Here is a 13207-nt window from a genome sequence, read left to right on the forward strand (position 1 = left end):
ATAAACAAATGATTTTCAATGCTTTATTGTACTTCTCAGACTAATGTTAAAAACACGTAACTTAAAACAGTGATGTGATGTGATAAACAGACTTGACTAAAAAAACCTAGTCCCTCAATTATATGGTCCCAATATTTATTTTGATAGTTGAGAATATAAGAACTTTACAAAGTCTACTAAGAATTCCTTTAGTCATATTTTGCTAGACTACTACTCACACAGACAGCAAATCACCCCGGCTTTGATACCTATCACGGCGCTCTTCCCACCTCTCACCTTTTCCAGATCAAGCTCTTTTAGGAGAATGCTTGCATTCTTATTTGCTTCTGCAGCCTGCTGGTCTTTCGCCTTCACAATTGTCTCAACACATTGGTGACACTTTTTCAGCAGTTCCTGCAGGCCAAAATACAATTATATAATTATAAAAATATTTAAAATAAAGGGTCCAATGTAAGTGGAGTTGAATAGAAAGGTCTATAAGTTAAACCTTAAACAACTGAAAATTGGATAAGGCAAATTAAACTTTGATTTCAGTCCTGCATCAATCTTTCATAAGAATGAAATACCTTTAACGTTTTTTTTTCTTCTTGAGACAGTATCTCAGCCCAAACTAGCCTCCAACCCACTAAACCATTAAGGCCGGCTTTGACCTTGAGTTGCTGAACCTCCTTTCTCTGAACCAAGTGTGATAACTACTGGTATGCAACTACCACATTTGGCAAAAAATAAGGCTTTTTTTTTTCTTTTTGAGACAACATCTTATATAGCTCTGGTTGCCCTCAAACTTCTAGAAATCTTCTTGCCTCTTCCTCTCAAGCACTGGGATTATAAGTGTTCATCACCATGTAAGACAAAGGCATCTTTCTTACATTTTTCTTGGGGGGGGGGGGGGGGGCGCTTTTTGAGACAGGGCTACTCTGTGTAACAGCCCTGACTGTTTTAGAACATACTCTGTAGACCAGGCTGGCCTGGAACTCACAGATATCCTCATGCCTCTGCCTCCTCGGTGATGGGATTAAAGGTGTACACCATCAACACCCAGCAAGACCCAAGTTCTAACTTTTAGACGATAAAAAGAACGGTACTGGGGACTGAACCCATGGCCTTTTGCCAGCTAAGCACATACTCTTATCACCGAGTACATGCCCAGTGGAAACAAGTTCTTAATTATACTTCTTGGCATATAATGCCAAGGAATGAAAATGTACTTCAATAACACAGTAAACTTACCTTATCTGTAATTGTTGCTATGTATCTCATGCATTCTATATCAGATGGAAACTGATTGACTTCCTTCACCAAATACTGAACAACTTTTACATGGCCCTATAAAAAACAAACAGACCAAAATCAAAAGAATCCTTTGAAATTTTACCCATGTTTAACAACTTAAAATTAACACTTTAAAATAGTCTACTAAATTCATACTTAAAATTATAAAAATATGGACACTGGCTTATAAACAGAAAAGGTAAGTATAACATGGTGAAGGAAATATGGTGGCAGGCTGGTCATGGTGGTGCATGTCTTTAGTTCTAACACTCAAGATGGATGGATGGATGTATGTATGGTTTACACTGTAAGTTTTAAGACAGTCAGGGCTACATAAAGATACCATATCTCAAAACAAAAACAAAACAAAACAAAAAACCCCAAAAAACAAAGCAAGCAAGCAAAGAGTATATGGCAGATAAGACATTAATTATCCCATTTCCCACAGAAAGCAGGAAAGTATTGTTGAAAATAGCATTTTATATAATAAATCTACTAATGAGGTAAAAATGGGCAAAGTGAAATGAATCTATGCATAAAGTCTGTGAACACCAATTTTCTAGGTTTCAAAGCATTATTTGGGTTTCCTCTTACTAATAATGAACAAGGTGGTCTATGACATTTTTTTGAGCTTCATGACTTGTATATAGATAAAACTCTTTTTCTCTAAGACAGGGTTTTTCTGTGTATCCCTGGCTAATTTGGAACTCACTCTGTAAACCAGGCTGGCCTCAAACTCAGAGATACACCTGCGTCTCCTCCTGAGTGTTGGGATTAAAACACTTTCTAAATGGCTTTACTGGGGATTGAATGATAGATAATAAAGACGAAGCACATCTACTTTATACAACAAAGCTTGCAAAGTTTCCCTGCCTATCAGGGTCCTAAAACATCCTCAAGAATGTCTGTCGCAGATTGGTGTGATGACTCAGCTGGTGAAGGCACTTGCCACAGAGCCTGACAATCCGAATATAATTCCCCAGGACCCACATAGAAGGACAGAATGGAATTCTGCAGGTTGTCTTCTGACTTCCATTCACAGACAGACAGACACTCACACATAACAAACAACAGCAAAAGTAATCCCCGCCCCCGACAGGCTTCTAATTTTTGTTTTCTTCAAAATGTTTTTTAAAGATTGATTTATTAATGATATATACAGTGTTCTGTCTGTATGTATACCTGCAGGTCAGAAGAGGGCACCAGATCTTATTACATGGTGTGAGCCACCATGTGTTTGATGGAAATTGAACTCAGGACCTCTTCCAGAGGTCCTGATCCATCGTTCCAGCCCCCCCCAAACAGGCTTCTTAACTGCAACAACAACAACAACAACAACAACAACAACAACAACAACAAAAAGACATTAGTCTGTTTCTAGGGGAGACAAGAAAATAGAAAGTGGTTGCCTCTGGGGCAAGAAATTAACTGAAAACAGATACTAGAGCATCTAGGGTTAGGAAAGTACCTTTTACCTTTACAGGGTATGAAGCACACGGTATGTGCATTGATACAGTCATTAAACTATGTAAGATTTATGTTTCTTGCTCTAAATTAGGCTTTAATTAAAAATTTAGTGGTTTTTTTGTTGTTTTGTTTTTTTGTTGTTTTGAGACAGGGTTCCTCTGTATGAGCATTAGCTGTCTTGTAACTCGTTTTGTAGACCAGGCTGGCCTCGAACTCACAGAGAGCCTCCTTAATGCTGGGGTTAAAGGCATGTGCCATCACTGCCTCTCAGCAGTGACTTTTATCTGCAGATATACTTAATTCCCTATCATCGGTTTATATTTTGCACAAGTTTTCAACTTATAATCATTTTAAAATTATTAAGTTTTATTTTTTCCCTATATGTTATATTACCTTGCGAAATGCTGACATAAGAGGTGTGATTTTTCGGTTGTCTGCTGCGTCCACATCAGCACCTGCTTGCACTAACAACTGTACTACATCAAAATGACCACCATTGGATGCCAGCCAAAGTGGTGTATTTCCCTTCTTGTTACGAACATCAATGTGGGCTCCCCTATAAAGAAAAATATCAACAGTCTGTTTAATGTAAGAGGCTGACATTTTATATAATTACAAGATGTAGGCATTTGTTTTTTTTTTAACCGTACAACAATTTGTTTTAAAAATGTTGTTAAAGTTACTTTTAAAGGTCCACAGAAAGTGAAAGGGAACATAGGTATCCTACATATCAACAGAAATTTACCTACCTGTTAATCAGGAGCTCACAGAATTTGTAATGGCCTTTGTCTGCTGCTATTGTCAAAGCAGTGTCTCTTGAGGAAGGCACAGGCGGAGCATTGACATCTGCTCCTTTATCAAGGAGAACTCTTCCAACCTCTGCATAGCCCCCAGAAGCTGCTTCCATTAAGGGGGTAAGACCAGTCTGTTTAAATCAGTAAAGAACACAATGAAATTACATAATAAGGATAAACCAGTTCATATTTTAGGGCATTCTACTTCTGATTTTCTCTCACACAAAAAACAAAATAACATTCTGTTTTTAATTGTATTAAATTAGTTTTGTGGTTGCTCATGTGATCCCAACTCTTGGGAGGTGGAATCAGAAGGATCAGGAGCTCAAGGTAGTCTATAGTGTAGACCACATGAAACCCTGTCTCTACAGCACCCCAAATAAATAAATACATGAAAAAATAAATCTTACTAATTAGCAAGTGAGAATTGTTAGAATTAATGAGGCTTGCCAGGGTACACTCATTCATAATCTTATGCAAGAAGGAAAGCAAAGCCAGGTGCAAAGGTTTGAACTCAGCTCTCAGGAGGCTAAGGCAGGAAGATTTGAGTTTGAGAGAGCTAGAATTACAGAGTCAGTTTGCACATTCTTTCACTCCTATCCCTTTGAAAGAGTCTTACTTATATAGACCAGGCTGGCCTCAAACACAAAGTCTTCCTGCCCTAGCTTCCATGACTATGCCACCATGCTTGGCCTCTGACTTTTTATCAAACACACCTTTTAAGCCAGGCATGGTGCCTGTAATCCATGCATTGCGGAGGTAGAGTTAGGAGGTTGAGTTCAAGTCAAGCCTGAGTTACTGTCTCCAAAAAAAATCCCCAAACCAAAATGAAAGAAAACAAATAAACAAATACTAGTCTCTAAACACTATGCATCATTCCAGGGCTTTTTATTTTTGTTTTTTTTGAGGCAGGGTTTCTCTGTGACTTTGGAGGCTATCCTGGAACTAGCTCTTGTAGACTAGGTTGGTCTCGAACTCACAGAGTTCCACCTACCTCTTGCTCCCTAGTGCTGGGACTTTAAAGGCGTGCCCCACCACCACCTGGCCATCCCAGGGCTTTTAATAGGTGAATAGACTACAATAATACTTGAGATTAAAAAGGAAAAGGCTATCTTTTGAATGTCACATGACCACTGTACCCACGAAATCACAGCAACAGTGGCTATCTACACAGGACTGAACCATCAATATTCCATTCTAGATGGCAGAGGGGCTCATAAAGCTCCACCCCTCCCTGAGAGTTAATTGTTTCTGGAAGAGAGGGCTACCTATTCCTCAGTGATGTAACCACTGGTAGGTAATGTGTCCTTGCTCAAGTAAATAAACCCCCTTACCCTTGCTCATGAAATACACACACACACACACACACACACACACACTTGTGTATACAGGAGGAACACACACATACAAGGAAATAAACAATAAATGTAATACAAAATGTTTAAAAAGAAAATAGGAGCCAGGTGGTGGTGGCGCACACCTTTAATCCTAGCATGTGGGGCAAAGGCAGGCGAATCTCTGTGAGTTTGAAGCCAGTCTGGTCTAAAAACAAGTTCCAGGACAGCAGAGTCACATAGAGAAATCCTGTCTTGAAAAACAAAACAAAACAAACAAACAAAAACAAAGAGAGAAGGACTTGTTGGGAAGAAGGGGTCCAGTAGGAAGGAGGAGAGGGTATTAGGAGAGGGAACATGATCAAGGCTAATTATATGCTGCATGAAAGAGTGAAGGAGCTGTCCCTCAATTTCTTTGAAGAGTCCACCAGTGTAACAGTCAGCTCTGGGCTTTGGGAAAATGTTTGACTGCTGATATAATCTCCTACAAATTATTGGCCTGTTTGTATTTTATTTTTTTCTCTTTTTAGTTTTTTTCGAGACAGGGTTTCTATGTCGCTTTGGAGGCTGTCCTGGAACTCACTCAGTAGACCAGGCTGGCCTCAAACTCACTGAGATCCACTGCCTCTGCATCCTAAGTGCTGGGACTAAAGGCATGCACCACCACTGCCCAGTTGTATTTTCTTAAACAAACATTTTAATTAATTAAATTATTATGTATATGCATCGGAGGTGATGCTCATGCCATGACACACCTATAGAACAACTTGGGTTCTAGGGATCACAGATCATCAGGCTAATAGGTAAATGTCCCTACCCACTAAGCCATCTCTCTAGCCCTCAAACTTTTTGTTTTAGGCAGGGTTTCATGATATTGCAATACATTTTAAGAATATTAACTGAGAGACTGAAAAGACAGCTCAGCAGTTAGGAACACTAGCTCCTCTTGCAAATGATCTGAATTCAGTTCCCAGCATCCACATCATGGCTCACAACCACCTGTAACTAAAGTTTCAGGGAACCTGACAAGCTGTTCTAGCCTCTGCAATCACCAGACATGTACACAGTACACACACACACACATGTAGACAATCATTCATATACTTAGATTATTAAAAAATAAGCTGGACGGTGGTGGCACACACCTGTAATCCCAGTACTTGGGAGGCAGAAGCAGGTGGATCTCTGTGAGCTCTAGCCCAGCCTGGTTTACAAAGTAAGTTCCAGGACAGCCAGAGCTGTTACACAGAGAAATCCTGTCTGGAAAAACCTAAATAAATAAATAAAAATAGAAAATGAAAAGGCTGGGAGTGGTGGCACATGCCTTTAATACCAGCACTCAGGAGGCACAGGAAGGGGGATTTCTGGCCAGCCTTGTCTACAAAGAGAGCATGTTCTAGGACAGCTAAATAAAGACACCCTGTTTCAAAAAAGAAAAAGGAAAAAGATTAACTGTTAGAAATGAGACAGATGAAATTTCCATTCAGATTTTCCAATCTTAAACGACATGTTTCAGATGTCATGTCATTTAAAAAACTTGCACCTAGCTTAAGTACCTAGTATTTATAGGTAAAGAAATTCAAAGCACTGCTATTTCTAAATTCTAAATAGTCATGAATCTCTCAGAATTTATCAGTCAAACCAGATTTTAGTTGCCCAAATTTTATCATCCATGAATTTTTTTTGTTTAGGGTTTTTACCAGTGGTAAGTATATATCTCATTAAAGTTAATTAAAAAAATGTTAATAGTGTGTATCACTGGCACTATTTATTTAATTCCCTAAACCTGCACTGGGGATGAGCTGAAATGCTGTATTGAAGCTGAAAAAGTTGACAAATTATAAAATTTCTTACCTTTGCCCTATGTTCAACATTGGCTTTGCGGTCCAAAAGCAAACTCACTACTTCTGCTCGGCCCTGGAAACAGGCCAGCGTGAGAGCTGTGTTACGATTGGTCTCTATCTGTGCATTAATATCTGAGCCCATATCAAGCAGCAATTTCACTGCAGGAACATGTCCATTCATTGCAGCCAACATCAGGGGAGAAATACCTAGTTTACTCCCAGTCCTAAGAAAGAAATGTGCTCAGAAAATTAGTATAATACCTTGTTTTTTAAAAAAGCATGACAGATAAAAATGTCAATAAAGAAAGATTTCTACATAGATGAGTAGATCTGTCTAAATCAGGAATCGAAAAAAATCTCATAATTTAAAACATAACTCTTACAGGAAACTGTGCTTAGGATGAAATACAGGAGGAAAGAACAATGAAAAAAATCAACATAATTCCTACTTAAGATGTTTAACCCTAAGGTTAAAAACTCAGAAATCATGAATGATAAGATGAACGAACAGGTGATACCTTGAATTAATTTCTGCCCCAGCATTAAGCAAAATCTTAATAATATTCACATATCCTCCAGATGCAGCCAGACTCAGTGGGGTATAATCAGACACATTTCTATGTTCTTTATTGGCTCCTCTGGCCAGCAGCAAATCTACCACCTACAAAGTAAAATATGGACAGAGAAACCAAGTTTATACCTAGTACTCAACTTAAAATGAAGGAAACACAAATAAAGAGGACCTGTGATTTTCTTCTAAATATATGACATTTTAAATATATTTTTATTAGGCCTTAAGCATTAAAGTATCAATTTCTTTTTTCTTTGTGGTGGTCATATTTATTTTAGAGACAGGGTCTTGTTAATGCAATCAAGGCTGACCTGGAGTTTGAAGCAATTATCTTGCCTCAGCCTAAGTGCTAGGATTATAAACATTCACTACCATGCCCAGCCTGATTTCTTATCAAGAAGTTACAAAAAACTGTGAGCCTGTGTGGTAGCTCATGCTTATAATCCCAGCTCTCTGGATGGTGAATCAGAAGAATTGCTTCAACTTCAACGTTACCTTCAGTGACATAAGAGACAGAGACTCAAACAAATACATTCAGAGTGTTGGGCTTTGTGCAGTGGCACACACCTGTAATCCCCCAGCTTGTAAGATGACAGCAGGAACATGAGGAATTCAATAGCTATAAGGAGTTGAAGGCCAGCCTGGACTATATGAGACCTTGTCCTAAAAACCCATGGCCAGGCAGGGAAAAGAAATTCAGAGCTTCAAAATCCCAGTAATAGTGAAATAAGGTCTTTTACATTTGTCAGTAAGCAATAGATTTGTATTTTATACATGTTAGAATTGTACTTGACTGAGTGCCAATAAATGCAGAAATAAAGACAATTTGTATTTATTTTTATGGGTAAAAACATATTCCTATTTCCATTATGCTTAAATAAATGTATTTCAGTCCTCAAGAAGTCTATGGCAACTGTTCTCAACCTGTGGGTCACGGCCCCTTTCAGGGGTTGACTGACCCTTTCACAGGGGTCCCATATCAAACATCCTGCATATCTTAACAGACATTTACATTACAATTCATAATAGCATGAAATTACAGTTATAAAGTAGCAATGAAATACCTTTATGGTTGGGGTCTCCACAACGTGAGGAACTGTATTAAAGGGTTTCAGCATTAGTAAGGTTGAGAACCACTGGTTTATTGAACTTATTTTACATGTAGATAGAATATTAATCACGGGGCTGGAGCTCAGCAGTTAAGAGAACCTACTACAATTGCAGAGGACCCAAGTTCAGTCATTCCCAGCACCCAAATCAAGAAGTAGATAACCATCTATAACTTCAGCTTTAGGACCTGAAATCTTTGGGCTCCATCGGCATCTATGTGTGTGTGTGTGTGATAAGCACATACACATTAAAGACTATAAACAAAATATTTACAAAAGAAAACTGTTAACATACCTCCTGACGTCCACCAGAACATGCCAAAGAAAGTGGAGTATCCTTAGTTCGTTCAGATTGTGCCTCTATATCTCCACCTTTATCCAAAAGGATTTCAACAACTCCAACATGTCCTGCTGTTGCAGCCAGGATCAGTGGGGTAAAACCTAAATTAGAAAATAAAAAAATTCTAGCAAATATGTGGTTTTAATTTACTTTAATGCCACTGTTTTCAAATCCCTTTTATTTTAAAAGACTTCAGGGCAGATACTGATGGACAATTTAGCATCAAACTGCTCTAAACTCTAATTTGTTAATGTTTAAAACACGCAAACATCGGCAAAAGGAAACGTTAAATCAATAGAAACTATTAAAATTTGTAATCACAAACCACCTCAGGATTAAAGACAAAGGTAGTCATAATTTATTTGTAGAGTCTAGGGTCTGACACACACAAAGAGCTCAACCTGCAACTCCATCACCTTCCCTAAAAATTTGTATTTTGTTTTTTAATATTTTTTAGAGAATTATTTGGTTGTACAGGTGAATGAGCCTATTTATTTTATTACTAAAAATATAAGAACTATTCATTCATAGAGAAAATTCTACAAACTTAGGGGTGTGTATAAATGCTTAGCTTTTATTTGTGAGCGATATTTCCTACCTTTTTTGTCTCTGTGCTCAATTTTAGCATCGCGTGCAATAAGAACAGATACAAGTTCTTCATGACCTCCTGCACAGGCCAGTGTTAAAGCTGTGTCATGATTGCTCTCAGTCTAAGAGAAGAAAATATTTATTCATATATGAGTTCTCAATAAAAAATTCCCTCATATATGTACAATGATAATTTTTCCTTTCAAAATAAATCAGAGTGTGTGAAATAAATTTACACAGAATCTACTCACATGTGCGTCAATGTCAACTGAAGGATACACAGGGGGCACGGACAGAGAAACCATATTGCCTGGAGTCTGAGAACAGGGTGCGGGTGTAGGATACTCTATGGTTTGAGAAGGACTGTTTGAACCAGCAGGCACTCTGGTACTCACAGCTGAAAAATAATGTTTATATTGTTAAGTTTCACTTAAATGAGTAATACTGTTTGTACACTGAAAAACATGTAAACAGAAATGTCCATATAAGTAACATGCTACAGTGAAATCACAAGCCTTGGAGTCAAAGAACCTACACTGAATACCATTCTGAACTCATGCAGTTTATTTAGCTTATTTGACCCTCAATTTGTATGTACACTGAAGACAAGAATAGTCCTTGCCTTGAAGTTTCTAGAAATACTGGAGATAATAAGTAACTGAGCACAAGGCCAGTTGTTAATGGATATATGATAAATGGTGACATTTTGCATTGCCAATAGGGAGTATATAATTTCTTAATTTAAGAGTTTTTAGCCAGCTTTGGTGATCCATACTTGTAATTTTAGGATTCAAAAGTCTGAGGTAAGAGGATTACAAGTTCAAGGGCAGAGTGGAACACCCCTCAAAAAAACAAAGAATGCATATCTTAGTTGCAAGAGTTAGACAAAAATATTCTGTAAATAATGAAAAGGGGCAGGGCATGGCAACAGGTTAGATAATTTTTCACATAGACAAACAGCAGGGAATATGTTTTTTAAAATTCAGCATTTCCTTTTTTTCCCCCCTTTTGAGTCAGGGTCTCACTATGTAGCTCTGGCTTTCCTGGAATTCTCTATATAGGCCAAGCTGGCTTCAAGATCAAAAAATGCCTGCTGGGATTAAAGGGGGGACTACACAGAGAAACCCCGTCTCAGGAAAAAAAAAGTGTGCACCAGTTAGTTAACTAAAATCAAACTATTTAAAAGTAAATACTGGAAATTCATATTTGAGATCACAAAATTTGGAGTTTAAAGTTTTGAATGGTGATGCACTCCAGTAATTCTAGTACTTGGGAGGTAGAGGCAGCAAGGCCAGGAGTTCATTGAAAAATATGAAACTTCCACTGTGGCAATAAACTTATAAAGGACTCAAGTTAGTAATTTATTAGATCTTTTAATATTAAATTTTTTTTCTCCCCTGAGACAGGGTTTCTCCCTGGAGCCTTGGCTGTCCTGGAACTCACTCTGTAGACCAAGCTTGCCTTGAACTCATAGAGATCTATCTGCCTTCCTCTGCCTTCCAAGTGCTGGAATTAATTTTTAATTTTTAAAGATAGAGTCTCATGTACTCCAGGCTGACCTGATCCTGAGTATTAGTATGTGCCAATCCCAGTTTAATTTAGTAGATTTAGCAAAATTTAAGATGCCAAGATTTGCTTCTGTATAAACCATCCCCTTTACTTCCCACTGATATATAAAACCATCTTGCCAATATGAATTCCAACTTTATTCACCACAAAAATAACTTTTAAGTATCCAGCTATAAATAGGAATTATTGTAATATCATAGACTTTTGTTCACCTAAAAGAATGTGCACAGTGGACACAAAGCTTTAAATTTTTGTCACTCAATGAAAGACAATGTCACATCTCAAAATACCTGATATGTTTGGTAGACAGCTCCAAAGCAGTACTTTCCCAACATACTAGATTGCTATGTGACACCTTACTGAAAGATTTATAGTGGTAGGTCTTATAATTATTAACATAGACCTCAGAAAGGAATTATATTTCTATCAGTTTATTCATGTCATCTCTTTTAGTGCTTTTTGAAAAGCAAGGTATTTAAAAATTTTAAAAAGTATTTGACTAGAGTGGAAAGTTACAGAACTCACTTTAAAAACAACAGAAGACCACTTCCTGTGTATTTAACAGCCCTTTTACCCAAAACATGATATTATGTTTTATACATTTTTATACTATATTATCCTAACATATTTTCTCTGTAATAATGACAATCAGAACCATTCCATGGAAAGTGACTTTAATAGGATTAATTACAAATGAAAATTATAAAGGATATATTATAAGAACATTATACTTTAAAAACATGACATTTTCATAAATTTTAAAACATTTCCTATCTCTGAACAAAATGTTTCTTAAAATGACAAAAGCAGATAACTACAACAAAAAGTCAATATACAATTCAAATTAAATTTTTACGCTGTTCAAAAGTAGGGCAATAGAAGAACCAAGTATAATATTTTTAACCTGACTTTTTATGAAATCAAGCAAAATTTTACATATGATATGGAATAATAATAAATCTTAACATAAAAATTTTATTTCTAGCCGGGCGTTGGTGGTGCACGCCTTTAATCCCAGCACTCGGGAGGCAGAGGCAGGCGGATCTCTGTGAGTTCGAGGCCAGCCTGGTCTACAGAGCAAGTTCCAGGACAGCCTCCAAAGCCACAGAGAAACCCTGTCTCGAAAAACAAAACAAACAAACAAACAAACAAACAAACAAAAAAAGCCTCAAGCCTGGTAGTACAAGTTTATAATCCAGCTGCTCCAAAGGCCAAGTCATAAAGATCACAGGATCAAGGCCTGCCTGGCTATAGGGTGAATTTAAAGATACTGAGTGAGATCCTATTTTAAAATCAAAACAAAACAAAAAAACTGGGCAGAGGATATAGATAGAAGACTTCCCTAACATTTGTGATGCCCTAGGCTAATTGCCCAGTACCTCAAAAAAAAAAAAAAAAAAAGCAGAAAATTTTATTATCATTTGATATATGTCATAGTAATGATAAAATAGTTTCATTTCAATTAAAATCTAAGTAGCATGCCCCCTTATTCCTAGCACTCAAGCAGGTGGAACTCAAGAGATGTGCCTGCCTTTGCCTTTAAGGGTGAGGCCAGCCTGGTCTACAGAGTTAGTTCCAGGACAGCCAGAGCTACAGAGAAACCCTGTTTTGAAAAACAAAACAAATTATTATTCAAAATGTCTTATAAATTCCCTCAAAATAGGAGAATTTAATTCTTTTGTAAAAAGACTAATTTTATTTTTAATTATTGTATGTATGTTATCTATGTATGTTCAGATGCCCATGGCTAGAATTTTGATCCCCTGAAAGGAGTGGTTGATCTTTGTGTGTGTATGTGTGTAAGAGACAGGATCACACTATGTAGTCCTGGCTAGCCTGGAACTCTTTATGTAGACAAAGTTGGCCTTAAACTCACAGAGCCATCTGCCTCTGCCTCCTAAATGCTAGGATTAAAGGCATGTGCCATCATACCCAACTCTATTGGTGACTGTGAGCAACCTAACATGGGTACTGAGAATTGAACTTGGGTCCTCTGGACAGTATATGCTTTTAATCTCTGAGCCATCTCTCCAGCCCTAAGTTTTTATTTTTAAATGTAACAATGATCACTGCAGTTGTTTCACTTAAAGGAAATTACATTAAAACTGTAATTTAAACAAATGCATCAAAGTGCCAACAGTAACACTGTATTAGACACAAAACTGTATTAAAATTCACATACATATAAAATCTTAATAAAATAAAAGCAAATGTTAATAATAGGATTTAGAAATAAGAATTAATAGAATTTTAAAGATAAATGCAGAATTTTAAGATGCATGCATAACATGACAAGTAAGTTTTTTTTTTTTAAATAAA

The 13207-nt window shown here is 37.1% G+C and overlaps 1 protein-coding gene across 9 annotated transcripts in view; it reads right to left on the minus strand.

Annotated features, from left to right (window-relative positions):
• The window catches only part of LOC101832879 (ankyrin repeat and KH domain-containing protein 1), a 103805-nt gene that overhangs the window by 27398 nt on the left and 63200 nt on the right, over positions 1-13207 (minus strand). For 8 of the 9 annotated variants that reach the window (XM_013112718.3, XM_040741952.1, XM_013112717.3 and 5 more), the window contains 9 exons: positions 9571-9716; positions 9330-9441; positions 8687-8832; positions 7230-7372; positions 6722-6935; positions 3489-3664; positions 3133-3295; positions 1231-1326; positions 277-393 (listed from right to left, as the gene is read on the minus strand). In XM_013112718.3, coding sequence (XP_012968172.1) covers positions 277-393; positions 1231-1326; positions 3133-3295; positions 3489-3664; positions 6722-6935; positions 7230-7372; positions 8687-8832; positions 9330-9441; positions 9571-9716 — 1313 coding nt within the window. Of the gene's footprint in view, positions 1-276; positions 394-1230; positions 1327-3132; positions 3296-3488; positions 3665-6721; positions 6936-7229; positions 7373-8686; positions 8835-9329; positions 9442-9570; positions 9717-13207 lie in introns of those variants that run through there. The other variant, XR_005875771.1, reaches the window with a different exon arrangement.

Source organism: Mesocricetus auratus, unplaced genomic scaffold, assembly GCF_017639785.1.
Source record: "Mesocricetus auratus isolate SY011 unplaced genomic scaffold, BCM_Maur_2.0 Super-Scaffold_6730, whole genome shotgun sequence".
In the NCBI taxonomy this organism is placed as follows: Eukaryota; Metazoa; Chordata; class Mammalia; order Rodentia; family Cricetidae; genus Mesocricetus; species Mesocricetus auratus.